The 27,488-nt window shown below is 32.9% G+C and overlaps 1 protein-coding gene across 9 annotated transcripts in view; it reads left to right on the top strand.

The window, feature by feature from the left end:
• The window catches only part of TRDN (triadin), a 426,217-nt gene that overhangs the window by 380,472 nt on the left and 18,257 nt on the right, over nt 1-27,488 (top strand). For 7 of the 9 annotated variants that reach the window (XM_056125007.1, XM_056125005.1, XM_056124999.1 and 4 more), the window contains 7 exons: nt 11,313-11,339; nt 12,091-12,120; nt 14,097-14,126; nt 22,190-22,231; nt 24,018-24,038; nt 26,363-26,389; nt 27,201-27,239. In XM_056125007.1, coding sequence (XP_055980982.1) covers nt 11,313-11,339; nt 12,091-12,120; nt 14,097-14,126; nt 22,190-22,231; nt 24,018-24,038; nt 26,363-26,389; nt 27,201-27,239 — 216 coding nt within the window. The remainder of the gene's footprint in view (nt 1-11,312; nt 11,340-12,090; nt 12,121-14,096; nt 14,127-22,189; nt 22,232-24,017; nt 24,039-26,362; nt 26,390-27,200; nt 27,240-27,488) is intronic. The other 2 variants (XM_056125001.1, XM_056125006.1) reach the window with 2 other exon arrangements.

Below are 27,488 nucleotides of genomic sequence, written 5' to 3'. Positions count from 1 at the left end.
ATTATAATGCATTATAAATAATTACAATGTACAGGATGATGTGAAATGTAGGATGCTGAGAGTAATATAAATTTGGGACATCTAATCCATCCTGTAAGGAGGTCAGGAAAGACTTCCAGGAAGGAAATAACAGCTGAGATTACTCTGTATTTCTGGAGGGTACCAAGTGATTCTCAGGGTAAGTGCTAGGAAGAGAAGAGCCTTCACTGATTCTTGATCAAGCAGGACAGCAATTCTCTGCAAAGTTCTGGGTACAGTACTGCTTGGGTCTGTCATGTCCAAAATTACCTGGGGCACCAGGAAGGTGCAGAGGAACTTCCAGAGGAATCCCAAACCTGGCATTGTTCAGCGATCATGAGATATCATGGATCAAAGTTGTATTAGTCATGTGCAGTCTATTCTCCTTAACCCCACTACTATCTCTGTCTCAGATTATAGCCTTCATATAAAACATTATTTAATGTATCAGTTTACAATAGCCCTGATGTCAGTGACTTACAGTTACCGTGCTGCTACACCAGCCCCTCTACCAGCGTTTCAAGATTCCTCTACAATGTTTCATAGATCTTTCCCACTCCACACTCTTAGCCTCCATGATTTCCATTAATACTGATCATTCTCAAGACTTATTTCCATTGCAGGTTGTCTAATCCCTTTCTTTGTTTCTTTATACTCTGTATTTGAGTTATCATATTTCACTATTTGTTTTTTTTCTTTCAGCTCCAACTCTTAATAAATGAGCTAGATTGGTGAAAGGAATCTAGAAAAGAAAGGATTTCAAGTACGAAAAGAACAAATGAATAGAAGTTAGATTAAATCTGAAACTTGAGGCTAAAATTAAATAGAAACTTTGGAGGAAATGAAAATATATTTATGAAATAAATATAAATATAAATTCAATATAATTCTGAACAATTGAATAAATCACTGGGTCAGAGAGATAGTACAGCGGGTAAAGTATTTGCCTAGTATGAGATAAACATGGGTTTGATCCCCGGCATCCCAGATGGTTCCCTGAGCAGTGCCAGAAGTGATCCTTGAGTATAGAGCCTGTAGTAACCCCTCAGCACCGCTGAGGGTGACCCCCCACCAAAAAAATGCCAGAAAAAAAAAAAAGAATAGAGCATGGAGTTCTTCCAAAACTTCTAGATGGAGTTAGAGGTGGAACGTGGTATCATTTTACATTATTTGGGATATGATTAAATTATAGATCATAAACTCATTTTGTGTTTAACTTTGAATTTTACATATTATATCCAGTTTTGTTTAAAAGTTAGATATAGGTTATATATTGAAAAGTGTCAATTTATCAATTTATATTTTATTCTTTTTTCAGAGTATATGTAATGTCTGAACTTAATATTATTTTCTATATACTTTGAATAATATGTAATTAGCATGGTCTTTCAACCAAATCTAATTTCTATGACTCACATCAGAATTAAATTTTTCCAGAAGATTTTATCTTTAATTACTAGGTAAGTCTTATAGGCTATTTTTTGAGAGACTGAAGTACATAGCAAGTACTAAATTCAGAATCAATGCTTGCTTGCAGAATAAATAACTGAATAGTTGAATAATCATAGTATGCTATTAATGATACATCAAATTCTATATTTAAAAGGGCTTCATGATATTGGTTCCAATTATCTTCCTAAGTCAGTTCAATATTGATGTATTCTAATTTTTCATATATGATCATGTGGTGCAAACCATTTCTGCCAAGCATTTTCATCAATGTTATTTTAAGCCCCTTTGAAAATCAAAGGAATAGAGCTCGAAGATCTCTTATCACTTGTTTGAGACAAAATTACCACAATTGTTTTAGAGAGATTCTAAGAAAAGAGTAGTCAAATGTAGAATGCTTGAATCACTTAAAATATCTCATAGGTATTTCTTATAGAACAATTTCAATAAATTTATTTAAATAATTTATGTCTAGAATACTTAGCTCAATATAAGGTAAAGGTAAAGGTAAAGGCCCTCCCGTTGATCATCGATTTGCTCGAGCGGGCCCAGTAACGTCTCCATTGGAGACTTTGTTGTTACTGTGTTTGGCATATCACATACGTCACGGGGAGCTTGCCAGGCTCTGCCCTGCAGGCGAGATACTCTTGGTAGCTTGCCGGGCTCTCCGAGAGGGGCAGAGGAATCGAACTCGGGTCGGCCATGTTGGCTGCGTGCAAGGAAAACGCCATACCGCTGTGCTATCGCTCCAATCCCGGCTCAATATAAAGTGAACAAGAATTTAAAAAGTCATTTCCACATACAAATATTACTGGTTTTCTCTGCTGAGGAAGTTCTATAAATTTCTTTTAATATATTAGAACTCAAGAACATTTCTTCTTATTATTATTATTCTGCCAGCTAGGTACCACTGCTTACAAAATAAAAGAATTTCAGGAGCAATATTTTACTTATTACCCAAATATTTTATATTCTTCTATATTGACAAAAACAATTTTTCAGAAATTTAGTATAGAAATTTTAAGAGGAAATTTTTGTTAAATGTTTTTAGAAGATGGGTAATTTTAAAAGCAATAATTATCATTTCTTCTGTTGATTCCAAAGACGAGTTAAATAATGCTAACATCAGAAAATTTTCTGTTAAGTATCTAAAAGTAGATCTAGAGCATAAGATAAATAATAGCACATTGTTTTTTCAGTCAAGTAATTGTATGCAGTAAATACACTCAATTAAGAATCACTGTATGAGAATGCTTCTACAGGGTAAAACATAAGAACAAGTTTACTAAAATCTCTATACAGATAGAAAACATATTCCTTGAGAGTTTCATAATGTGATTTATATATTTGATGATCACACTTATTCCAGTTTAATGTTTATAATTAAAAGATTAACAAGCTTCATAAAGCTTGTAACTGAATAATAATGGATTCTAATAAAATGTAATAAGATTTCAGAACTGACTAGAGCATCCTATAAAAAGTCCTGATAATGCTTTTCTGCTTCTTCTAAATGACTTGCTTATTCAATATGTATGATACAAAGTTTAGACATCAATTTTCAAGTCAATCTAAAAGGCAAAATGGGGTTGGAGAAATAATACTGCCATAAGACATTTACCTTGCTCCAGGGGAAAGAGGTTCTATCCTCAACATCCTATTTGGTTCCAAGCAACCACCAGGGGTGATCGCCTGAGATCAGAGCCAGGTGTAAGGCCTGAGTGCCTTTGGATGTGGCCCCAAAACAAAAAGAGAAAGCAAAATATTTTTGAAAGACAAAATGCCTTCTAGATTTATTTGGTCAAGATGTATATCAACCTCAAAATGTACTTCTGATCTTTACTAAACAGCTGTGTAGATAATATACATAATACATCTGGAAGGAAATCACTGATTCTAAAAACAACAGGCTTTGGCAAATTCCTCTCATGGTTAGGCCTGTTTCCTCAGCAGCAAATTGATCAGGAATTTAATAAATATAAAGAAACAAACCCAAGGAAATTTTGCAACAAGTTTGGTGGATTTTAGTGATGGTGGTGGTGGTGATGGTAGACTCTGGAACCTCCCATGAAGGTGGTCAGGAACCACAGCCTCTGCCCAGAAGTGCTTGAGGGCCCTAGGACCACAAGGACACAAGGAATATAGCCTCTCGTCACATATATGCAGAATGTGTACTTAAACACTGAGGATACATGCCTGGCCTTCAGCTGATTTTTGTTTATACCATGTCTTTTAATGATATGATTTACTATTTAAACCAAAGCAAACAATCTTTCACTTTATATCAGGCTGAGTTCAGAGAAATTATCTAATCTAATTTCCTCTGTTTCTTTTCTGTTGGGGACAGAAGAACCAAGCAAGATTTATACCTATGTCAGATTCCACAAGTAAGAGTGTTCTAGCAAGAACCAGACCCGATACTTAAGATCACTTATCTACTTCCTGTATTTTTGCATAGTAGATAATAAGTTTCTGATTCATAAGATAAGAATTTTCAGGGCTTGAGAGCCTACCCAGTGAATGATGTGCTTGCCTCGCCAGATGCTGATTTGGTTTCGATGCCTGGCACCCCCTATAGTTTCATGAGCCTCACCAGGAGTGAGGTGTGAGTTCAGAGGCAGGAATAAACCCTGAGCTCCACTGGATGTGGATCATGAACATTAACAAATGAGAATATATCAAATATGAAAACTATAACAAAAATATAAAGAAACTAAATTCCCTATAATTAAGAAATAAAATTTTGTATACTTATTTTTATTACTTAATATTTGAAATATACCTTTAATATAGAGCAAATTACCTCTAGGAGAATATCAAAGTTACAACGATTTGGTATTTTTTAAAGAAAAAGCTCCCAGTTATGTGAATTTGATTTCACATCACATCCTCCACTGATCTCAATCACAAAGGTCTGAATAGGATATTACTGTCATCGACATTGAAAAGTTGACACACTGTAATCAACACAAGCATGTTCTGTTTTTAGCTTCATCCATTTATGTCTCCTTAGATTGAAAGCTTTCTCTCTGACTCTAATTAAGCTGTATTTACTGAAATATGACTTACACACTTAGCTGAAACTCAGAATTGTAAAAATCAAATCCATAGCTTTTTGTTAAGTTAGTGCCATGACATATGTAGCCACGATTCTCAAACAATGGTTCTCCAGCTTCATCCCACATCAGATATACCTGGAGGGCTATAACCACCCATGCAGTCTTCAATTCTGGAGGCTGGGATGGTGCTGAAAGTCAACATTTCTAATGAATTTCTAGGTGATGGTGCTTGAAAACCACTACCTTACACAATTCTCCTCTTATAATGAAATTCTCTCCATGGGAATAAATTCACAAGCTACCCGTGACATATTCAATATGCTAAACACAGTAACAAGTCTCACAGTGGAGACGTTACTGGGCCCACTTGAGCAAATCGATGAACAACAGGAGGAAAGTGCATGTGACTTCACTTTCAGTCACATCAGAGAGATCTGAAGGTGAGAAAGTAAGGAATTAAGATTATTTAACTAGGCAATCACCTGAAATTGAGACCCTGAATAGGGGTACAGGACACCCTTTATAAGAGTTTGTATGGCAACATAAATTTTAGAACAAAGGAGACAAGAGCAAACAAAAAAGTTTCTGAATTGGTTGCATAGTGACTATACACTGAGGTACATTGAGGTAGGTAGGGCACAGCGTGGGACTTAGAGGGGGGTCCTCGTTGCTGTGCATTTTGCATTTAGACATATTCTGTTTTAGGTCCCATGGGGACATTAATTAATCTGCAAGTTGTGTCAGTGGCCCCGCTTCCCTTCCTGCCTATGGAGCAGGTGTGTTTGAATCCTGTTCTGTTCTAGCCAGCTTTATGATTTATGACCTATTCATCTCTGCCCTAGTTCCTGGAATGGGCCACTCAGAACACCAACGTCTGGCTGCATCCCTGATTACCTGTGCTTAGTTACCGGCTCACATTTCTAACTTTCCCATAACTACAACAATACATCAAGATAAAGCATTTCATAATTCCAAGGGTGCAGGGAGAGCAAAACAAAATTGCAATTTGATCCTTCTATATTTGCTTTAATAATCTTATGTTTAAATTTCTGTATAAATATGGACCTATGGAAAGTTATCGGCATAAGTTATATTAATGCAATGGGTAGAAATATCTGCGATACTCACTTAAACCCATTTTTTCACAAATGTTTCCTTTTTTAAAGTCAATATTAACATTAAGCACGGTATAATTTTTGTTAAGACTGCAAGATGCCCGTTAGCAATAGTCACATGAAATTGAAAACAGATATTTAGTGCTTAAAAGACAGAAATTACTTAGCACACCTGGGTCACAAGGAAGTCCTGGGTAGAAACATAAAACAGATCACACATGAGTCTGGCACCCTGCATTTATTGGGGTGAAAGCTGGAAGACCTTTGTTTTCCTAGAGTTTTGTACTTTTTTTCAGTGAGAATTAAAAAAAAATGGAAAAAGGAACAAAAGAACTAAAATGGAAAATGTTAATTTGATTTCAATTGACCAGTTACCTAAATCAAATTTAATCTATAAAAACAGAGGAAGCTAACTGGTGTGTCAGTGTGTGTGTCTGTGTGTAGATATGGTGCTTCTGGTGGGTGAGACCGTCTGGCTCTTATCTTGTTTCACAGCTGGCAACCCTCATCCTTTTTGAAGTAGATGTCTCTGCATCCCGTCATCTATTTCAATCATCCACTTGCATTACCAAAAGAAATTTTAAAAAGTCAGTTAGGTTTTGTATTACATAGGAGGTTAAATTTATTCACTGCTCTCTCTGCAGATGTGCTTGCCTTGGGTTTCAGCAGAGTTTAAACTAATACACCTCCTACTGTACCTAAAATTGCAAGATCATGAAAATCAGAATGTCAAATAACTGAATGTTTAGGACTGACTTCAGTAACATAGCAATATGGGGATTTCTAGTAGTACTTTCCTTACAGAAGCATCAATTTCAGTACCAATTTGCTCCCCCAAATACCTCAAAACACCTCGTGATTCTGATGAAAGCAAACAAACAAAAAAAGGATCTTTCCAGGACAAGGAGATGAAAGTGAAAACTGAAAATGTGATGCTGATATAGCATATAAAAGACTACATAAACAAAATAATTAACTTATATTTATTCCAAAATTAATATTGTTAAAAATTCTACACCAGGGGCTGGAGCAATAGCTCAGCAGGAAGAATGTTTGCGTTGCATGGGGCCAACCCGGCATCTCATATGATCCTCCAAGGACTGCCAGGGGTAATATCTGAGTTCAGAGCCAGGAGGATACCCTGTGCATAGCCAGGTGTGACCCAAAAAGAAAAATAATTTATTTCTACACCAGTGTTTCTCAACCACATGTTATATGATTTCTGTGGGATTCCAGAACACTCCCTTCACATGTAAAAATCATGTAAACGGAATCTGCTGCACAAACCAGGGTACAATCAGTGAGGCAAATGTAGCCATAGAAAGGACCAACATCGAAAGGGGGTCACAGTAAAAAAAATGTTGATAACTGTTAGTTTATACAACTTAAAAACATCACTTATAAACATTAGGAGAATTAATGCAATCTCCATAAAAATTCTAATGGCATTTCTCACAAGGCTAAACAAATAATCTCAAAATTTGTGTGGAACCCCAAAATTCCCTGAATTGGCTACAACAGTTCTGAAAATAAAAAAATGAAAGCTGGAGGCATGAGGCATCCTGACTTAAAATTTTACCAGAAAACTATGTTAAAATGGTATCCCGCGATATAAAATCAGACATCTGAGAATGCTATTAAAGATAAGACCAAGGCATATACCCACAAAATATCAAAACAAACAAACAAACACTGTCCTCCTATTGTTCATAGATTTGCTCGAGTGGGCCCAGTAACATTTCCATTTTGAGACTTGTAGTTACTGTGTTTGGCATATCTAATACATCATGGGTAGCTTGCCAGTCTTTGCTGTGCGGGCAAGATACTCTTGGTAGCTTGCTGGGATCCCCAACAGGGGCAGAGAAATCGAACCTGACTCGGCCAGCTGGCTATGCATAAGGCAAACACCCTACTACTGTGTTATGGCTCCAGCAGGTAACAGAGTGGGTAGGGCATCTTCCTTGCACGCGGCCGACTTGGGTTCAATTCCCAGCAACCACAAAATATCATGTTGCGTAAAACTGGAGTCTCGAAATTTGTCTTATTGTTTGTTTTCTGTGATTTTGTTTTGTGGTTGGTCACACCTAGTGGTCCTCAGGGCTTATTCCTTCCTCTGCGCTCAGGGATCATTCCTGGTGGGGCTGTGGGACTATATGATATTCCAGGGATCTAATAGGGTTTGTTCTTATGAAAGGGAAGCACCTTACCCCTGTACTATCTCTCTACCCAAGAATTTGTACTTTTGACATCTTTATGGAAAGAACTAATTTACTCATTAGAACCAGCAATGAGGGAGTTTCTATAATACAGTTAACTAAATTATAATTTTTTAATAAACTTATGAAAGTTCATAAATTTAATTATGAATTTTACTTTCCCTAACTTTGAGAAGTTTAAAAACCACATAAAGTATAAGCTTCAGACTGGTTTTTAGTTAGATTTGTGTATATACATATATTATATTATAAAGATGCTCTAACGTCTAAAATATGCACCATATATACATCTAATTTTAACACTTTTGTATTAACTGTTTTATATTAAAATTTATTAATATATTTATAACAGTTTGTTATATAGAAATCAAAGCTGCTAAAGGAAATATTTTTAATCAAAAAGATTAAAATGAAATTACTGCACTAGTGCTTAATTTTTGGCTATTAATTACTTTATGAAAAAAATTGCTTTGAGCTAGTGGACGCAAAAACATAGAAGCTCATCCTCTTCTCATGGATTGGGAGGATTAATATTATCAAAATAAAAATATCTCCCAAAGCATTATACAGATTCAATGCAGTAGCTATAAGGACACATTGACATTTTTCAAATAAATAATTCAAATACACCTGAAAATCATATGGAGCAATTGATGGCCACCTCCAACATCCACCCTTCCCATACCACCCTCCCCCCCACAACACACACACACACACACACACACACACACACACAATAGCCAAAACAATCTTCAGGGAAAAGATGGGACTCATGAATTTCCCCAACTTCAAACTGTACTACAAAGTGGAAGTAATTAAAACATTGTAACATTGTAGTACTGGAATAAAGATCTAAAATTATTATTGGCACATGAAATAGAAGCAATTGTATAAAATTGTTTGAATCAAATAAGGCTTTCTAAGCAAGAGAGAGAGCTATGCTGAGTCCTAAAAAGAAGTGAAAGAAACAAAGATCTACCAAATAAAATTCAAAGAAATTCTAATAAATGGATAAATATTTCAAGTTGGTGAAAATAATATTTGAGATTGCAGAGATTATACAGTGGGTAGGGCACTTACCTTGCATTTGAGTAATAGGATTCAATATCCTTTACCCTGTATGGTTCACCAAGTACCAACAGGAATGATCCCTGAGCACAGAGCAAGGAGGAAGCACTGAATATTACCAGTGTGGCCCAAATTTTTAAAAAAATATTAAATATTGTTAATATGTCAATTCCTCCCAACATACTTTATAAGTTGAATTTTCATTCAGTATCTCAGCAATTATTTTGTGAATATTGACAAATTCTAAAATTTATATAAAAACAAATAATATGACCAATATCATACTAATAAAAGAGGAGAAATGACCCCATGCAATTTCAACATATTATAAAAAGTTATAGTAATATCCTTTTCTTCATTTGCATTCTTTACCTCATGTAGGTTCCTTCTATGCATATGGTAATGTGAAGATTTTAGGATATATTCCAACAATCTCCAGAACTTTCTCTGTTGGAATTTTGGAAGGCAGCTCTCAAGTAGTACTTATGGAACCCTGAACCCATTAATAGAAATACTTGGCTGACAGGGCCACATAGTTCATTGCTAGGATCTCTGAGAAATATTGGGCTTGGTGATTCTTGAGGTTTTCTTGAGGGCTACATATCTCAGTAGTACTCAGGGGTTACATGGTGTTCGAGATTGAACTCAGGGATCTCTACTTGAGGAATGTGACCCTGACACCCTAACTACCTTCAGGAATTTCTTTATATCTCTTCTCTTACTGCAAACTCCATTATTCTTGTGCTTTCTGAACTCTGTGATGAATCTCATCAACTCAGCTGCATTTCTTAAACAAAACTTTGCAACTATGTCAAATCATTAACCAGGAGAGTCATTTGGCATGGCTCATTTCTTTTCCAACACTTGATTTTAACTATCATTTATTATCTAATTTCTTCTATAACATTGTTTATATCTTAAATATATTTTCTGTAACTGTATATGTGAGGAACAATTAGATGGTTGGCATTTTATCTTAGCTCTAAGTAGAGATCACTGAACTCTTTGAGAATAAAAGAGGGCAATATCAATATATTTCTCTTTATAGTTGATTTTATTTCAGCCTTCCAAGAGCTTATAAAATGTAATCAGTATAATTGTATATGTACAGAGACTGGCAAATAGGAAGAGATGAGTGTCTAGAAATTACTGGTAAATAGAATTGTGAATACAGAAGTTATATCACAATTAGAAGTTGTTCACAATTATAAAGCAATACAGAACAAAAGATTTGCAGACTTTCAAAATTTTTGTTGCTTAAAAAATAAAATAAAAACATAAATGAATAAGTAGTGGTTGGCAAAGAAATAGCTCAATAAACTATGGGCTCACCAGTAGTTTCCATAAAAAAATTATTGAAATGCTATTCACATTTATTTCCACATTGCTTATAGCTACTTCTGTTAACACAGCAGTATTAAAAGATTTTAAAGACATATATAAAAAGGGAAATATATATGTGTGTGCATATATGTATTTATATGTAAAATTATTGTTTTAGAAAGTTTGGGCTGCAGCCTTGCAAGTGACCAACCCAGGTTTGATTCCTCCGTCCCTCTCGGAGAGCCCGGCAAGCTACCGAGAGTAACCCGCCCACATGGCAGAGCCTGGCAAGCTCCCTGTGACATATTCAATATGCCAAAAACAGTAACAAGTCTCACAATGGAGACGTTACTGGTGCCTGCTCTAGAAAATCAATGAACAATGGGAGGACAGTGCTACTGCTGGCTTTAGGAAGTCAAAATTCAGTAAAGGCATATAACAAATGTCCAGTCATCAGGAGCTCCAAATTAACCAGTTGTTATTTTTAAATACATTATGCAGCACCAGAAAACATATTGATAATGTTAATGAAAATAAAAATAATAGTCTTAACTTTTTTATCCTGTATTTTGAAGAGTTAAAGGTGGTTACTCTAAAGCTAGAGTAATTGTACAGCAAGTAGGGTGCTTACCTTACATTAAGATTCTCTGGGGTTTAATCCACAGCACTACACATGGTCTCCTAAATTGGCCAAGAGTAATGCATGACTGCAGGGCCAGGGATAGGCCTTGATTATTTCCTGGTTCACCCCCAAAACAAACAAACAAATAAATAAATGAATTATCTAAATAAACTTTGCTCTTAATGTTACATTTTTGAAAGATGACATTACACAGAGTGTGGGAAAATATGTCAATTGTTTAGTAAAATTAAACCATTTAATTATTGAAAATAATTTTATTTTATAACAACTTGGCATGATGATTAAATTACAAACCATCTAGAATTTTATGTACAAATATGCTAGGTTATACAGATTTTTTTAATTTTCAAATATATGGCAATTTATAATAGTATATATTCAATTAACAATGACTTATACCTCAATTTTTTATCTCTCGTAGGCAAAGAAGTCAAGGCTAAACCTTCACGTATGTTATATGCATGCTAAAATATCTTAAATACATGATTTTAGTCATATTTTGATCACATCATTAACATTTTTGCTGAAGCTAAGGCTTTATTTTGTCTAAGCAATATGTGATTATACTGGTGTTTATGAGAATATGCTATCCTGAAATTTCTTCTCGTTATATATTTAATAAAAGGTACAAATTATCACCTTTCATTAACTCACTAAAAATCTTAGTTCATGCCTCTTTTGTTTTCTTCAAAATTATTTTTATTGTGATTGATAATGAAGATTCTTAACTTTTCTGTTTTTGTGTTAATTTGCTGTAACTATCTTAAGAATAAAATTAATGTAGCAGACGTCTTACAAACAATTCGCAATATATAAAATATGCATGGTTTATGCAGTACCAGAAAACACATTGATAATATTAATGGAAATAAAAATAATAGTCTTAACTTTTTATCCTGTATTTTGAAGAGTTAAAGGTGGTTACTCTAAAGCTAATATATAAAAGTAACAACATAAAAAAAATTTCTGTTCAGGGTCTGGAGCGATAGCATAGCGGGTAGAGCATTTGCCTTGCACGCGACTGACCCAGGTTCAATTCCCAGCATCCCATAGGGTTCCCCGAGCACCGCCAGGAGTAATTCCTGAGTGCGTGAGTCAGGAGTAACCCCTGTGCATTGCTGGGCGTGACTCAAAAAAAAAAAAAGAAACATAAAAAAAATTCTGTTCAGAATCACAGAGATACTTATCTTTAACTTTAGAATCACCAGTAAGAAAAGAAGAGAAGCCAGGTATGTATATTTTATTTATAATCTATTAATATGTACAATTCATATTTGTATTTAATAGATAAATATAAACTTGAAGGTTTTGTGTAAGTGCAAATATTATTTCAAAATCACATTTTACCAACATTTGAAATAAAAATTAAAATAAGTTGAATTTTCTATACTTCCTATTCCTAGAAAAATTAATCCTTATATAAGTAAAACAGCCAAAAAATTAGTATTGTCCAGAAGCAAAAGTTGACAGAGTTGAATCTAATAAAGCCACTATTTTGCCTGATTGCTACAGGATATAGAAGTTCTATTAGAAAAGCAGCTGCTCTCACTCCTCTTTTTTAGGCTTCAGAATCAGACAAACATTTTCTGAGGGCTGCTGTAGGCAGCAGAAACTATTTTAAACTAACACAGCTATTTGATTCTCACAACAGTTAAAATTTTGGTTCATGTTTTGCAACTGTATTAGTGTTAGAAGATTGCTTAAATAAAGTATCATACACTGGGTCTCAAACAGTAGAAACACATTCTCTTACAGTTCTGGATGCTATAAGTCCCAAACTGAAATATCAGCAAAGACCTATTTCCTTTGAAATGTGTAGGAAAAGATTGATTTTTTTCCCCTGGCTTGTATTTATTTGCATTACTTCAATCTCAGCCTCCAACACAAAAGGACATCTTTATCTTGATCTTTGTTCCCCTATTATTTTCTCTTCTTTTTATGACCCATTAATATTGAATTAAGTACTCCTTCTACACCCATATAACCACATCAAGAACCTAATTTCCAATTATCTTCCATTTTTTGAAGTACTGGTGTTTAGGATTTTAGCTTATCTCTCCAGGAGGCATACATTTAGCCATACATGCCTATCTTCTAACCCCAATTAATGTTCCACATATGGGCGAAATGCATTTACCTGATTTTAACATTCTTAAGTATCTCATCCACTCTGTTTTTAAGTTACAGTCTAAAATGTAATGTAATCAATTTAAAGTTCCAAATACTATTCTCTAAATATGGGTGGAATTCAAAATTTTTAAAAAATGTATTACCTTAAAGAAATTCATGTCTGTTAGCCTCTGAAATAGAAAAGTATATGTTTTCAAAATAAAATAGTATGACAGGCATATTCTGGACATTGGCACACAAAATGGCAGAGGGTGAGGGAGGATTATGAATCCTCAAAAGATTAAAAATATATCATAGAAAATTCCCTAGCTCTTATGCCCTGAAAAATTACTTTTTGATTCAATACAGGACACCATTTTATAAGGTGACATTGAATAAGGACACCAGGCATAGTCAATTAAAAACCCACCTTATTCCAGAATTATACCACCTCACCTAGCTAATCAAATCTGTAAACATCTTATTGCCAAATAATGTCAAATTATGTTATACCAAGGGTTAGGACTTCCACTTGTTTTGTGGGAAGTAAATTCATAACACTGCTTAAATTTTAAAGATGCCTAACTAACCAATAAGATATATTTCAAAAAAATCTTCCAATTTTTAACATCATATAATTTCTTTCATATAGACAATGGAAATATTTTTCTTGACAATTATCTGAGCAAACAGAAAATTTATATTGAAATTAATTAATAGTAGTGAAAACATATTGACAAACCAGAAGTTTAGCATTGGTGCTGGAGAGAGATAGTACAGTGGGTAGGGTACATGACTTGTAAATAGTTAAATCCAGTTAGATATTTGGCACTGCATTTAATCCTGTGAATGACTCTTTTATGTAGACCTTGAAGTGAGTCCTGAATACCACAAGTGTAGTGCCAAAACAAAATAAAATAAAATAAAAATTAGAAGTCCAGGATCAACAAATCTATATGAAACTGCAATAATGTTTAGTAAAATTCTGCTTCCCAATTCTAGTAAGCAGAATTAACAATATCCAAATGTGAGTCTGTGTTCCTGTTCTTTTTTCTTTAACAAATTAAAATTTTTCTGTCTTTTGTTTACCCTCCAGAGCCACTGATTAAAAAAGAAGCAAAGTCAGGTAAAACTCTTTTATTTTTAAGTAGAGAGAGCTTATGCAACCATCATTTTGAACTCAAAGAGATTTATCCACTCATCAAAATGAGATTTAGAGACTCCAAGATCTTTGTTTATCACATTCCATTGTTTAATATTATTTTACATTGGTGAGATGAAAAATGGGAATGCCCCATGGGTACAGATCATAAATTAAAATGGACTTTGGAGCAGAGGTTCCATGTTTCAGAAGACTTTTGTAGTAGATCTTTAAAAGCTAGTATAAGCTCTTTTAATTTGTGAATATTCTCCCTTGATAATATAGAAGAATCATAAAATCACAAAATCATAGACTACTGAGATGAAAGAACAAAAGAAAAAAATGATTCAATATATGCTATTATAAGAATAGTGTAGATTCTCAAAATTTTTCTTCATAAGATAAATGACAACTATTGTTCATATTTAGTACTATGGAAACAGACTAAATTCAGAGAGCAAGATTTTTATATATTTTTAAGTTAATAAATGTTCGAACTAGTATATTGTTCATGTCCAATTTACTTAAACTTAAGTATTCTTGCTAAGGGAATGTCAGAACTTAGGTATTTTATTATAAGGTAGCATTGACCTAAAATTAGGGTGACCTAAGCTTGTATTGCTATTTAGTACATAATCCTAGTTCTGCTACTAACTAGTTATTGACCTGAGGCAACTTTAAAAAAAACCCTCAGGCTTTATATAAGGTATTTCTTCATTATAAAAAAAAATTATATGGCAGAGTTCTTCAACATCAGCAAATTCAAGAATCCAAGTTTAAAGGGATATACAATATTTTCTTACTCACTTGATCTTAATAATAATCATGGATATATTCTTGTTAACAATATATTTTAATGTAACAAGATTAATAATTACTCATTTATTTCTTATGATTTATTTTTTAAATAGTTTGCCCCAGAAAAATGTTACCAAATAATAAATTTGCAATTTCCTCTTTTCTTTTATAGTTATCCAGTACCCTAACACTATTCAAAACATCTAGTGTTAGGCTCATGACATTTAAAACTTTTCTTATTGTTAGAGTATACATTTTAAGGTAATTTAACTGAATATTCTCATTTTTTTCAAAACAGTTTTTAGTGTATGGTGAAAAACTAAACTGCAGTGTGTATATTATTTTTATGGATCTTATACTAAAAACATTAAATAAATATTTTAAACAGTACATATATTTTATTTGTTTGTTTTTGAAACCTATTTAATGATTTTCAAGGTCATATCCACCAGTTCTTTGAACTATCTCTGAGACCTAAAATTGATGATTGGTGTTTCTGTTTTTATGCTTTAAAAATTTTGGGCACTTAAACAAGAAATGAGAATTCTCAGTATGTCGTTTTTATGCAAACAAAACCTTTAAATTTTTTACTTAAATTAAGATGACAAAAATTTACACAGTTTGATGCTATGTTTATTGCAATTTATACTTTAGAAATTATTGGCCTATGTGTAGAGTAAATTCACCGTATACCAATTTATAAATCATCTTAATCCTTGAAAATATTTTTAATTGTTTTCAAACCGAGCAGTAGTGAATAAAGAAAAGACAGTTCCTCATGGGAAAGCAGAAATTGAGGACTTGGTATTTATAGTATCCAAGTGTCTTTCCTTGTTCTGTTTATAATAAAGACCTGCACTTAGCACTGTCCTCCCATTGATTTGCTAGAGCAGGCACCAGTAACGTCTCACAAAAAAATTGCGAAACTTGTTGTTACTGTGTTTGACATAGCAAATATGTCATGGGTAGCTTGCCAGGCTCTGCCGTGTGGGCAGGATACTCTCAGTAGCTTGCCAGGCTCTCCAAGAGGGGCAGAGGAATCGAACCCAGGTCAGCCGCGTGCAAGGCAAACACCCTACCCGCTGTGCTATCGCTGCAGCCCATTGACCATTAGACTCATCTATAATATGAATAGTTGATTAACACCATGTTATGCATTATATTGTTATAATAAAAGAGAAGAAAATGTTATTTAGAAAACTATTAAGTTGTCCTAGGGGTGGCTGAGTCCTGTTGGAATTAGTACCAGACTCCTACTACAGTGCCACCTGCTCCTGTCACCCTACTCTGCTGGTGATGTCTCTTCATGGCCACAAAATGGCTGTCAAAGCTGCAAGCTTCATTTTCTGGTAGTACAGCACTTTAATGAAGACCTAAAACTCAAATATAAAGGTCCTTATGACCATCCATGTCTGTATCCAATTTATCCATGTCATATGCAATTTTTGTCATCTTTACAATATTTTTGCACTAAAAATGTGACGTGTCAGATACAACTAAAGAGCAAGTCATGGCTTCTCATAAGAGAGAACATAAAAATTATCTACTCACATTCACAAGAATATCTCCATATTTTTGTTAGAAAGCATGTACTTAATGACTGATTTAAATGTATCAAAAATAATTATAAAAGAAATAAACATTCCTTCTAGCTTCCTGTTCTTCTATTTCTGCCTTCCCCCATTTTCTGTTAACTCCTGGTCTCATGAAGAAATTAGAGCTAAGCCAATGTGTTCTGTTCAGAGAGAAGCACAGAATTTACTAAAACTATTTCAATAACTACAGAGAGAGACAGACAGACAGACAGACAGAAAGAGAAAAGATAGACAGGGGAGAGAGAGAGAGAGAGAGAGAGAGAGAGAGAGGAAACAAGAAGTAAGCAAGAAGTAAGACATTTGCTTGCCTGGCATGTGATTGATACCACAATTCCTGGTACCACATATGGTCCTTTGAGCCTTGCCAGGAGTGACCTCTGATTACAGAGCCTGGAGTGAGTTCTCCAGGTCACAGTGTGACCATAAAACAATAAAAAAAAAAACAGATAATTTTAAAAAATTAAGCTACTTAAACATGAATTAAATTTTGAGCCTCTCTAAGCCATACTCTTCAAGCCATACAAGACTGAATGCAGGACATTATCCTACCTGATGTGAATATGGTTAAATCAGCACCTATAAAAGATTAAAATATACATTCTTTAAACACATTTTAGGAAAACCTATGCTTAAATATTTGAAAGTTTGCTTTAAAAAATCTGTTTACAGTGAATTTATATCAACTTCATTTTGTTTTCCTATGCCTTGAATTCTATGAGGCACCTCTAACAGAAACAGCAGGAAAAATGAAAGCAGCGCTGAATTCTGTTGTGAGGCAAAAGCAGCTGTCTATCACCAAAATAAGCAAAACCTGAGAAACAGCCTCAAAATATTTTAATTTGATGAATAAAGACTCTTATTTTTTGTTTTAAATTTTTAATTTTTCATTTTAATGAATTATCGTGAGACTTACAAATTTTCATGATTACGTTTCAATCAAACAATGTTCAAGTACCCATCCCTCCAACAGTGCCCATTCTCCCTCTTATTTCATTGTGTTCCAAATGTCAGTCATTTTGAGAAGAAATACTGAGAGGACGTTTAGTTCCTGAGTATGTAACAAAAACTACACTGTAGCACTGTCCTCCTATTGTTCATCCTGTTGTCTGCCCAGTTTGCTCCAGCGGGCCCAGTGACGTCTTCATTTTGAGGCTTGTTGTTACACAAAACAGTTTTATAATAATTGTAGTAACAATATTCCTCATCTGTCTTTTTTTAAGTCAGAAAAATAATGTATTTAAGATAATAGAAAGGGGAAAAACCCCAGAAGCCTCCCATGTCTCACAGAAGGAATTCCTGAGCAGGAATTCTATTCCTACTCTTTAAAATCTGCTCCCAGCAACATTCCTACTCTTATTTCTATTTATGAATGAGATTTTTTATTAGGCTATTTGATTATCTTTGCTGAATACTTGAAAAAGTTTGATTTTATATAGGATCATTGGAATCATTTTTTCACTCTGATCCAATGCTCGTAGTGGACACAAAAAGTTCCAAACCATGTATAATAATTACCCTTCTCTAGCTTTGCATAATAAAAACTTGGGTTTACTCTGAGCTTACAGAGAGATTCGTGAATAAAAGAGAGAAAATTGTTTCCTTGTATTCTAATTCAGAAGCAACCTGTGGTTGGTACATGCTTTATAAAATAATACCTTACAGAGAGGACAAAGAACAGGGTGAGTGTTGGCTGGTTAGAAAATTACTCAAATTAGGCATACTTTACGAAGTTTTTTCATAAAATCTGAAAAAAAATCCTTATGTACCTGGATATATTTTCTTTGTGTTCCTGTTCAATTTAAATTGAAGATATTTCTTGCATTTAGATAAAATTTTTATCTTTTGTCTCTGTTCACCTGATCTTCTTCCTTTATTGTAAATCTGTTTTTTATATTTATGAGTTTACTTATCATTAATCCAACTATAAGAGAGATCATACAGGATTTATTTTCATCTAAGTAAGACTTATCATAATACTTTAAGGTTTATCCATATTGCTTAAAAAGAAAAGATTTTTTTACATACGAATACTTCATTTTATACATATGCACCATAATTTCTTTATCCATTCATCAATTTGTGGACCTTTAATTGTTTGCATAAGCTTCTGTGAATTTGAAGAACTGTCCAACTTATTTATAAAATTGGTAAGTTTTTCTCAGAATTAAGTTAGTTTATCTATTTCCAAGACAATGCAAAGGTCAAAATATCACTCTTTAACTGATCTTTTAAAACTTGTAACTTTGTTAACATCATTTTTCTATAAAAAAGAAACACTTATGAAGGAGATATAAGAAAAAATACATAAAAAGAGAAAACAGGTTAATAAAAAAGGTTTATCAAAATAAATTACTGCTTTCACCTTATGTTAGTACACATTCACATACTTATAAATTGTGTAGACTTTTGGAAGATCAGATTGCAGAAAATCTTAATTCTTGGAAATAAATAATAGTAAAATGGCAAGATTTTATTTTTAGACTGGAGAAAAAATCAAATTCTTGAGGAATTTCACTTAAGGCTATGAGAAGCATGGTTTATAAATCACACAACCATAAAGCTATCTGATATTTATGCATAAACATGTAGTTATTTCTTTACATGAGAGCTCTGGAGAGAGTTATGATAATCTAAAACTTTTAAATATTCTTCAAAGTATGGTCATAGGAACACGCTATAAAAAAATAACTCCATCACTCATTTTTTTCTTTTGAGAAAAAGATAAAAATAAAGTATGCACTCTTTTACAATTTTGGAATTCTATCTGTAACAAAACTGAGTATTTGAACCAACTATAAAACTCTGAATCATCTCCATTTGATTCCAAATCAGAAATGTTACATACTTAGGTAAGATTCCCATTTCTTACTAAAAATCATTTCAAAAATATCTGATTTTATCAGAGATGATGATAATAATTTTGGTTAAAATTCAGCTTCTCAAATATAAACATGTAAAACTTTAGAAAAGAATTAGTAGTTTATAGAAGCCATAGGCTACTATTACTTGAAAAAGAAGAAAACATCCTATAGTCTTTTCACATTATCTTATATGACCATAGTTTATTCTAACCATTGCCTAAGCTCAAATTTTAGCTAATGTTACTCTAATTTGAACTCTATAGTGTTAATATGATTCTTTCAGTATCTCATTTAGTTTACAAATATTTGAAGATCATGAATAAAGTTGACTAGATATTTACAGTCCATATTGATTGTTTTAAATCTTATTTATTTGAATGTTTTAGTTTTTCAGTAAGCAGCATGATTAATATATTTGCTAACAGTAAGATAATAGTGTTTGCAAGACTGCAGTAAGTTTAAATTAAGTAGAGAATAAAAAAACTAGGAAGAATTAATTTTAAATGCTACGGTTGTTTTTTTCTGGTGTGTACTCATTATCCTGTCATTAATTTTCCTCCATTCTTCAGAGTTACAAAAGTGTGAAATATGAAAAGCTCTACTTGATCATATGAAATTTAATAATTTTCTGGTTTAAAAATTGTTATATTTACTTTATATTTATTATTGTTTAAGAATAGTATACCTGTAGCTGATAAGTTAGTGTTATTATTATGGTTTTAATTTAATATTCTCTTATTTTACTACTAATTTATAGTATACTAGCTACACAAGTCTGATATTACTTCACTATCATTAGTTTTAAAAAGTGTGTCCTTATGAAATCAAGGTACATGAACCATTTTAAAACACTAAAAATGACTTAGCTCAGTAAAATGCTAAAATATTATTTTCATGAATCACAACCTGTTTTCAATTCATATGCTTTACACAGAAGTAATTATACGGTAGTAGTCTTTGGTATTTAGAAACCCTTAAAATTATAAACATATTTTTATTTAGCTATTAAAATTATGGGAATTTCTCTGTGGACTTTGAAGTATTTGTTTTATTATTCAAGAGTGATAGATTATAGATTGTAGAACAATTAAAATATGACTTAGATCATGGAAGCATTGAGCATCTCCTTGAGGCTGAAAAGATAGTTCAGGGGTCAAGTACACAGCTTGGGCTGTGGCTGACTCTAGTTCAATCATAGGCAACAACTGTCCCCTCTAGCATTACTGGGTACAGCCCAGGTTGCTCCCAGGCCAGCATGATCAGGATCACGGTCACGGTCCTCCTGTTGTTCATGGATTTGTTCGAGCAGGCCCAGTAACGTCTCCATCGTGAGAGTTGTTGTTACTGTGTTTGGCATATTGAATACGTCACGGGTAGCTTGCCAGGGTAGCTTGCCAGGATCTGCCGTGTGGGTGAGATACTTGGTAGCTTGCCGGGCTCTCCGAGAGGGGCGGAGGAATTGAACTCGGGTTGGCCATATTGGCTGCATGCAAGGCAAACGCCCTACCGCTGTGCTATCTCCAGCCCATGATCAGGATGTATCCATGCATTGTAAGGATGGAGCCGAACTACATCCTCCATCTAAAGTGTGCACTAAACATAGACCACGAATCACCAAGCGGGGTCCCAGGATATGCTGAGCACATTAAACTATTGTCATGCAGATAACAGCACTGTCCTCCCATTGTTCATGGATTTGCTGGAGAGAGCTGAGTAATGTCTCCATTGTGAGACTTGTTGTTAATGTGTTTGGCATATCAAATACATCACGGGGAGCTTGCCAGGCTTTGCCATGTGGGTGAGATATTCTTGGTAGTTTACCAGGCTCTCCAAGAGGGGCAAAGGAATCTAATCTGGGTCAGCCAGGTCAGTCCCGTGCAAGGAAAACGCCCTACCTGCTGTACTATCGCTCCAGCCCATGCAAATAATAAGACACCAAAATGGTATAAAACTTATGATACAGGATCTTTACCCCAATGTGTATGTGTGAAACACAACACATTAAGATGTGAAAGGCCCTGATCAAATATTCCCTGACTTCTCTATGAAAATATGACAAGGTCCAAAGACGAAACTTGTTAGACCAGTTTGGAGGCTACATATGTGATTCAGGAAATAAGTTGCAAAATGTTACCTAAATAGAACTTATTTACATCCTGAAATATGTTGCATTTATTTTGTGTAGACATTTGATGTTATTCATGCCAGCATAGTTAATTATATCTTTGAGGTGCTTTTACTATAACTTAAGGTAAAATTGCTTGTTTTGCATATTTAATATTAATAGCAATGAAAATGTTGTCATCCTCTACATCACAAAATCTCAGTAGTCTTATAACTTTGGTCTCATATCTTCCTTCCCATCTATTTCATTACTTCACAAGAAATGAAGTAAGAGTCAGAGAGGTTTAAAGAAGCTTGTAAAATGCCAATGACAAATACCATTTGTTTAAAATACCCCTAAGGAATTATTCAACTTCCAGCCAAGAAAGAAACATCCTCTTTATTCTCTTTGTTATACATTCTCCTCTTATATTATGGATCCCCAAGAGGGTTAGTTCCTTTCACAGGGTCTTATAGAATATCTTAAAATAAACTGGACCTTGTTTATATAATATGTTTCTATGGCAATATGTTTTCTGTGTTCCAATTTACATGCAAATGATTTCATAACATATTCCCCATGTAAATGGAGCTTCTACAAGAAAAAAATAAAAATAAATAAGAAAATAAAAAAATGTTTGGCACACAAACTACCAACAGATTGATGGTTTATTTTAATTTTTCTCTCTAGAAAAACCTGAACAAGAAAAAAAGGAATCCCCGCATTTAAAAGGTGTTTTTGTTTTCTTTAATTTTTGTTTCATATAATGTATGCTTTTTATTAAATTAAAAATATATATATATGCTGGTTTTCATTATGTGTATTAGTAATGCCTATCTTGTAGTTTTGATATAAAGTTGTTTATCAAATACAAGTGTCATAGCATCGTGGATAAACATTTTGCTAAATATTATGATCAATCGAGAATTTATAACACATGGTGTTGGATTATTGAACTATTGAGAACATAGTATTTGCTTTGTGATTTCAAGATGTTTCAGACTACTCTGTATTTTGCTGTTGCCGCTGTTGCCAATATTATTATATTATCATATCAAGTTGATTTTACTGTTTCTGTATTATAAAATGTATTATCAATTACTTATGTAAGATTTTGTTGAAGATTAGTTGTTGGTCTGTTTTTTAAGCAGTTTTATTATTCTAAACTGTTTAACTTAATTATTTAATGTGATCCATATTTTAAAATATATAATTCATGGCATTAAGAGTTTAAGTGAAAACATCATAAATTCTTCTTACGTTTTCCCAATTGTAACAGATACCATTCCCAAAATGCCCAATAACTCCCAATAAGTAGTCATGATTAGTTCATAATGCAACCCTCCAGAAATGTAATGAATATGCAATACGCATTCATACCCCCATATACAAATATACATAGTATTTTTATATTTTCTTTTATATATCAATCTTTACATATTATAAATAAATTCTACTTAAACCTTTCCTATAAGCAAATAACTTTTTGTCAATACATAATTTCTTCATTAGTAGTTTTCTATTGTATATTTATACACAATTTATTTAACTATTATTTGATTATTCTTAATTTGTATAAACTTTGGGTAAAATTTAAATGATATTAAATAATATATTTACTTGAATAGTTTTATGAATTAATGTTCAGCATAAAAATCTCTTAAAGTAAATTCTAGTGAAATAGTATATTCATGCATGACTTTATAAATATTCTTATTTTTTCTAAAAAACTGGATTTTATATATATATGTGTGTATATATATATATATTTATACTGTTAAGAGTATTGACAGTATTGACCTAAACTTTGGTAATTAAAACTTTACAATCATAAACAAGTATACCTAACATATATGGACAACTGTATATTTATGTATAAAACTGAATTTTAATTAACAATTTCAGAAGTTAAGGCATGTTTAATAAAAGAATATGTATTCAGATAATTTAGTTTTTATTTCCCTCCTCCACTCATTTATCCTTTATAAGATTTTATAAAATTAACTTCTTTCAAAATAAAGATTGAGAGTTTAGCTAATTTTAATTAATGTTGATTATTTTCAGAGTAGGCAAATAAATAATTAATGGTATTAAAAAATAGTGAAAATTTCATACTATCTGGCAACTAGGAAGCATCTCAAAGGACTGGGATACATGGGAAGGCCCAGAGTTTAGTCATTGAGTGCCACCAGGTATAGCTCTGGATAACCTTCTAGCACTGGGCCTCAGTCACTTGAACCCTAGAATTTCTTGATATCCTTCCTAAAGACAATTTACTTAATTATGCAGATCCACATTGCATCCAATTAAAGGTTTAAATTTGTAATTTCTATGAGGTATACTCTGGGTATGTGACTTAACACCCATTCAAAATGCTCTATTAGGTCATTTTGATAATTGTTAGTCTACTTCTGCTTGGACTTAGACAAATGAACATTAGAAATGTTAAATACTGATAGCATAGCTATATATTTATAAAGTATATTCCTTTCTTTCTTCTCTCATTTTTTTTATCTAGAGAAATCTAAACCAACCTCAAGTAAGTGCAACATTTCAAAATTTAAGTATTTTTGCTATTTCTCTTTGGAATATATTTACATTTTAATGCTTTAAAAATTATATTGTGTTCACTAGTAATATAAATTAGGCTATTTTATTAATATTATTATAATTGACCAAATATATAATGTGTAAATATAGTTATTAGTCCTGGAACATTTATTGTTCTAGTGCTATTAAATACATTGCATTAAATCAGGATATATAGGGCTAGAGAGATAGTACAGAGGATAGGATGCACGCCTTGCACAAAGCCAACCCACGTTTAGTCACCAGCACCCCGTATGGTCCTCCCAGCTCAACAGGAGTGATCCCTGAGCACAGAGAAAGGAGTCAACACTAAGTATAGCCTGATGTGGTCCAAAAACAAACAGAAAGTCAAAATAAATAAAAGTAAATAAATAAATCAGCATATGTGATATAAGGCCTAAAATTTTTGTTGTCTTCTCTTTATAGCTAATGCATTTTTTTATTTTTTAATGAATCACTGTGAGATACAGTTACAGACTTACAAACTTTTGTCCTTACATTTCAGTTTTTTTGAGTAAAAAATAATTCAGAGAACACAGTTCTTATCTTCAGTTATTTAATTTTAACACATTTACCTTTATTTTCTTATTTTTTAAGTATATAAGAAAGTTGTCTCTAGTATTTCAGAATCACAGTTTTATTACATCTGACAATTCAAACAATATGTAAAATGTGATGGGAATTCATTACATTTCTGACAATTAATGCAATTTCATAAAATAAAATTGTTACCTTATACGATTAAAATGTGACCTAGGGTCTGGAGTGACAGAACAGCGGGAAGGGCATTTGCCTTGCACGTGGCCGACCCGGGTTCGATTCCCAGCATCCCATATAGTCCCACTGAACACCGCCAGGAGTAACTCCTGAGTGCAAAGCCAGGAGTAACCTCTGTGCATTGCCAGGTGTGACCCAAAATGAAAAAAAAAAGTGACCCAAAGAATGTTTATTCAAATAAGAAATATAAAAAAGCTTTATCTACAATTTTTAGTGCTAAGAATTAATTTGTTCCTTATGAATGTTATGATAGATTTTTATAAATACAGCTATAATTTGCTTCTGAATAGATTTAATACGTATGTCAATGTCTATGTTAAACATTGCTGCTGGGTCAGATAAAATTTGTAGTATATTTTATTTGCATCATTGTTTACTAATATGAAAAGAATTAAAATTAAATATGGACTTAAAAATAATTCAATTATAACTGTAATGTTAATAAGAAATTTCACCATAATTATTTGTGGCTGATATATTGTGGCTGGAGCAATAGCACAGCAGGTAGGGCATTTGCCTTGCACACAGCTGACATGGGTTCAATTCTTCCATCCATCTCAGAGAGCCCAGCAAGCTACCAAGAGTATCCGCCCGCACAGCAGAGCCTGGCAAGCTCCCCGTGGCGTATTTGATATGCCAAAAATAGTAACAAGTCTCACAATGGAGACTGTACTGGTGCTCACTCAAGCAAATCAATGAACAACGGGATGACAGTGCTACAGACAGTGCTAATGTTTTGTTCATGAAACATTTATTTTTCGTCTCAATTACTATATCACATGTAATTATCATTTATTCTAAAAGATTGCAAAATATGCAATATTGAGTTTATAGAAAATACTATTAATTTACTTAATAATTTGTGAGTTAAAGTTTTTATTCAATCTGTCACATCATATTTTGAAATTTTATTAGTCCATAAGTTTACAGAAGAAGCAAAAAGAAAGTCTGGTTCTTAATTATCACAAACTAAAGACAAATATTGCATCTTGTCTTACTTATCAATTTTATTTCCTATGAGTTGAATTTATTTCTGAAATATTTTAAACATTATTCTGCAATCACATAAAACTATACTTGATACAAGATCTTTTGAGTGAAGGTGACTCAAATAATTTAATTAAATATGTATGAACAGCATGCAGGTAAAACAAGTTGAAACTTTAAGTAACAGACCTCTGTAGTTTAAGTTTTTGATAAAAATGTTAAGGCCAGAATTTATTTATTTTACCATACCTGAATAAAAAATATTTGAATAAATTTTTGTTTTTTTAAATTAGTTTATAGATGGTTTTGGTTTCAAATTAGCTTTCTATTTTCAGTCTTCAGGAATTTTAGTTATCAGTGCACTTTTTTGCCACTTTGAGCGTATGTGTTTATTATCATAATTATTAGAATTTGATACAAATATCTGTAAAATTATTTTAATTATGTATACTTAAGCACAGAACTAGTCTATCATTTTAATTTTTTTCTTACTTATTGTTTTTCCTAAAGAGGAAACATCAGAAGTCACAGCATCAGGTAAATTATTACCTTTCCAGAATAGGAAATAGATCTGTAGATACAGTATATGAATTTGATTATCTATCTATCCATGTAAAATCTGAGAAATCCCTTAGCCATTCTGATCCCTAGCTTCTTCACCATAATGAGTTCTCAAGAGATTTTTATTACTGTTACATAAAATAGGGCAAGACAGCTGTCTAACTAATCTAAGGAATTAAGGCCTTTGCTTGGTGCCCACAGACTGAGCACTGATTGTGGTCCCCCAAGCACTGCCAGTATGACTCTTGACCACAAAGCCCTGAGCACCACCACCTAATGTGACCCCCAAGCAATAAATAAATAATGAAGAGATTACATAGCATTCCCACACTAACATTCTCCTCACTCTGAGAATATTGAAGAAAATCACTATTCCACCAAGACTATTTGCATGGAGAAATTATGTATTTAATTTTTTTTCTGTTATTCAATAACTTACTATTACAGCACAAAACGACAGTAGAAAAATTGGGTATATTTCCTGTGTAAGCTTACCAATAAATGTATGCATGCTCTAACAATTACTTCAAAGCATCTGTGGTATAAAGCAAAAAATAAAAAGGGACTGTTCCTCTCATCTAGGGAACAGAATGCAATCAGAGTACTCAAGCATAGCAAACACATCTATGCTCTCATGCATTACAGAGAGACTATTCCTCCACATATTGTAAAACTAGAGTTTACAATTTACAGGGTTAAGTCACATATGTAACAAATACTCCAAAATTGTGTTAGAGAACATGATATTTTTAAACTAATGATTTTTTTCCTATCATTTTTCACATAGGGAAGCAGAAAATAGAAAAATCTGAAGAAGAAAGCAAAGGTAACAATGACATTTTAACATGTGCATAAAATTATGATTAAAATCACAGGATGGATAAACTACAGATAGGACCAAGAAGATAGCACAAAGGTATAGAACATATGATTTGATTGAGACTGGAAACTTAGACAATACTTGGTGAGTCCCTCAAGCTCTGCAGGGCATAACTCCTGAACTACCCACCAGCACTAATCCCTGAGCACCGTTAGGTGTGCTTTCAAACAAGCAAAATAGATAATACATGAAAAT

Source organism: Sorex fumeus, unplaced genomic scaffold, assembly GCF_029834395.1.
Source record: "Sorex fumeus unplaced genomic scaffold, SorFum_2.1 ptg000054l, whole genome shotgun sequence".
NCBI lineage: Eukaryota > Metazoa > Chordata > Mammalia > Eulipotyphla > Soricidae > Sorex > Sorex fumeus.
This window is presented reverse-complemented; position numbering and strand designations above follow the sequence as displayed.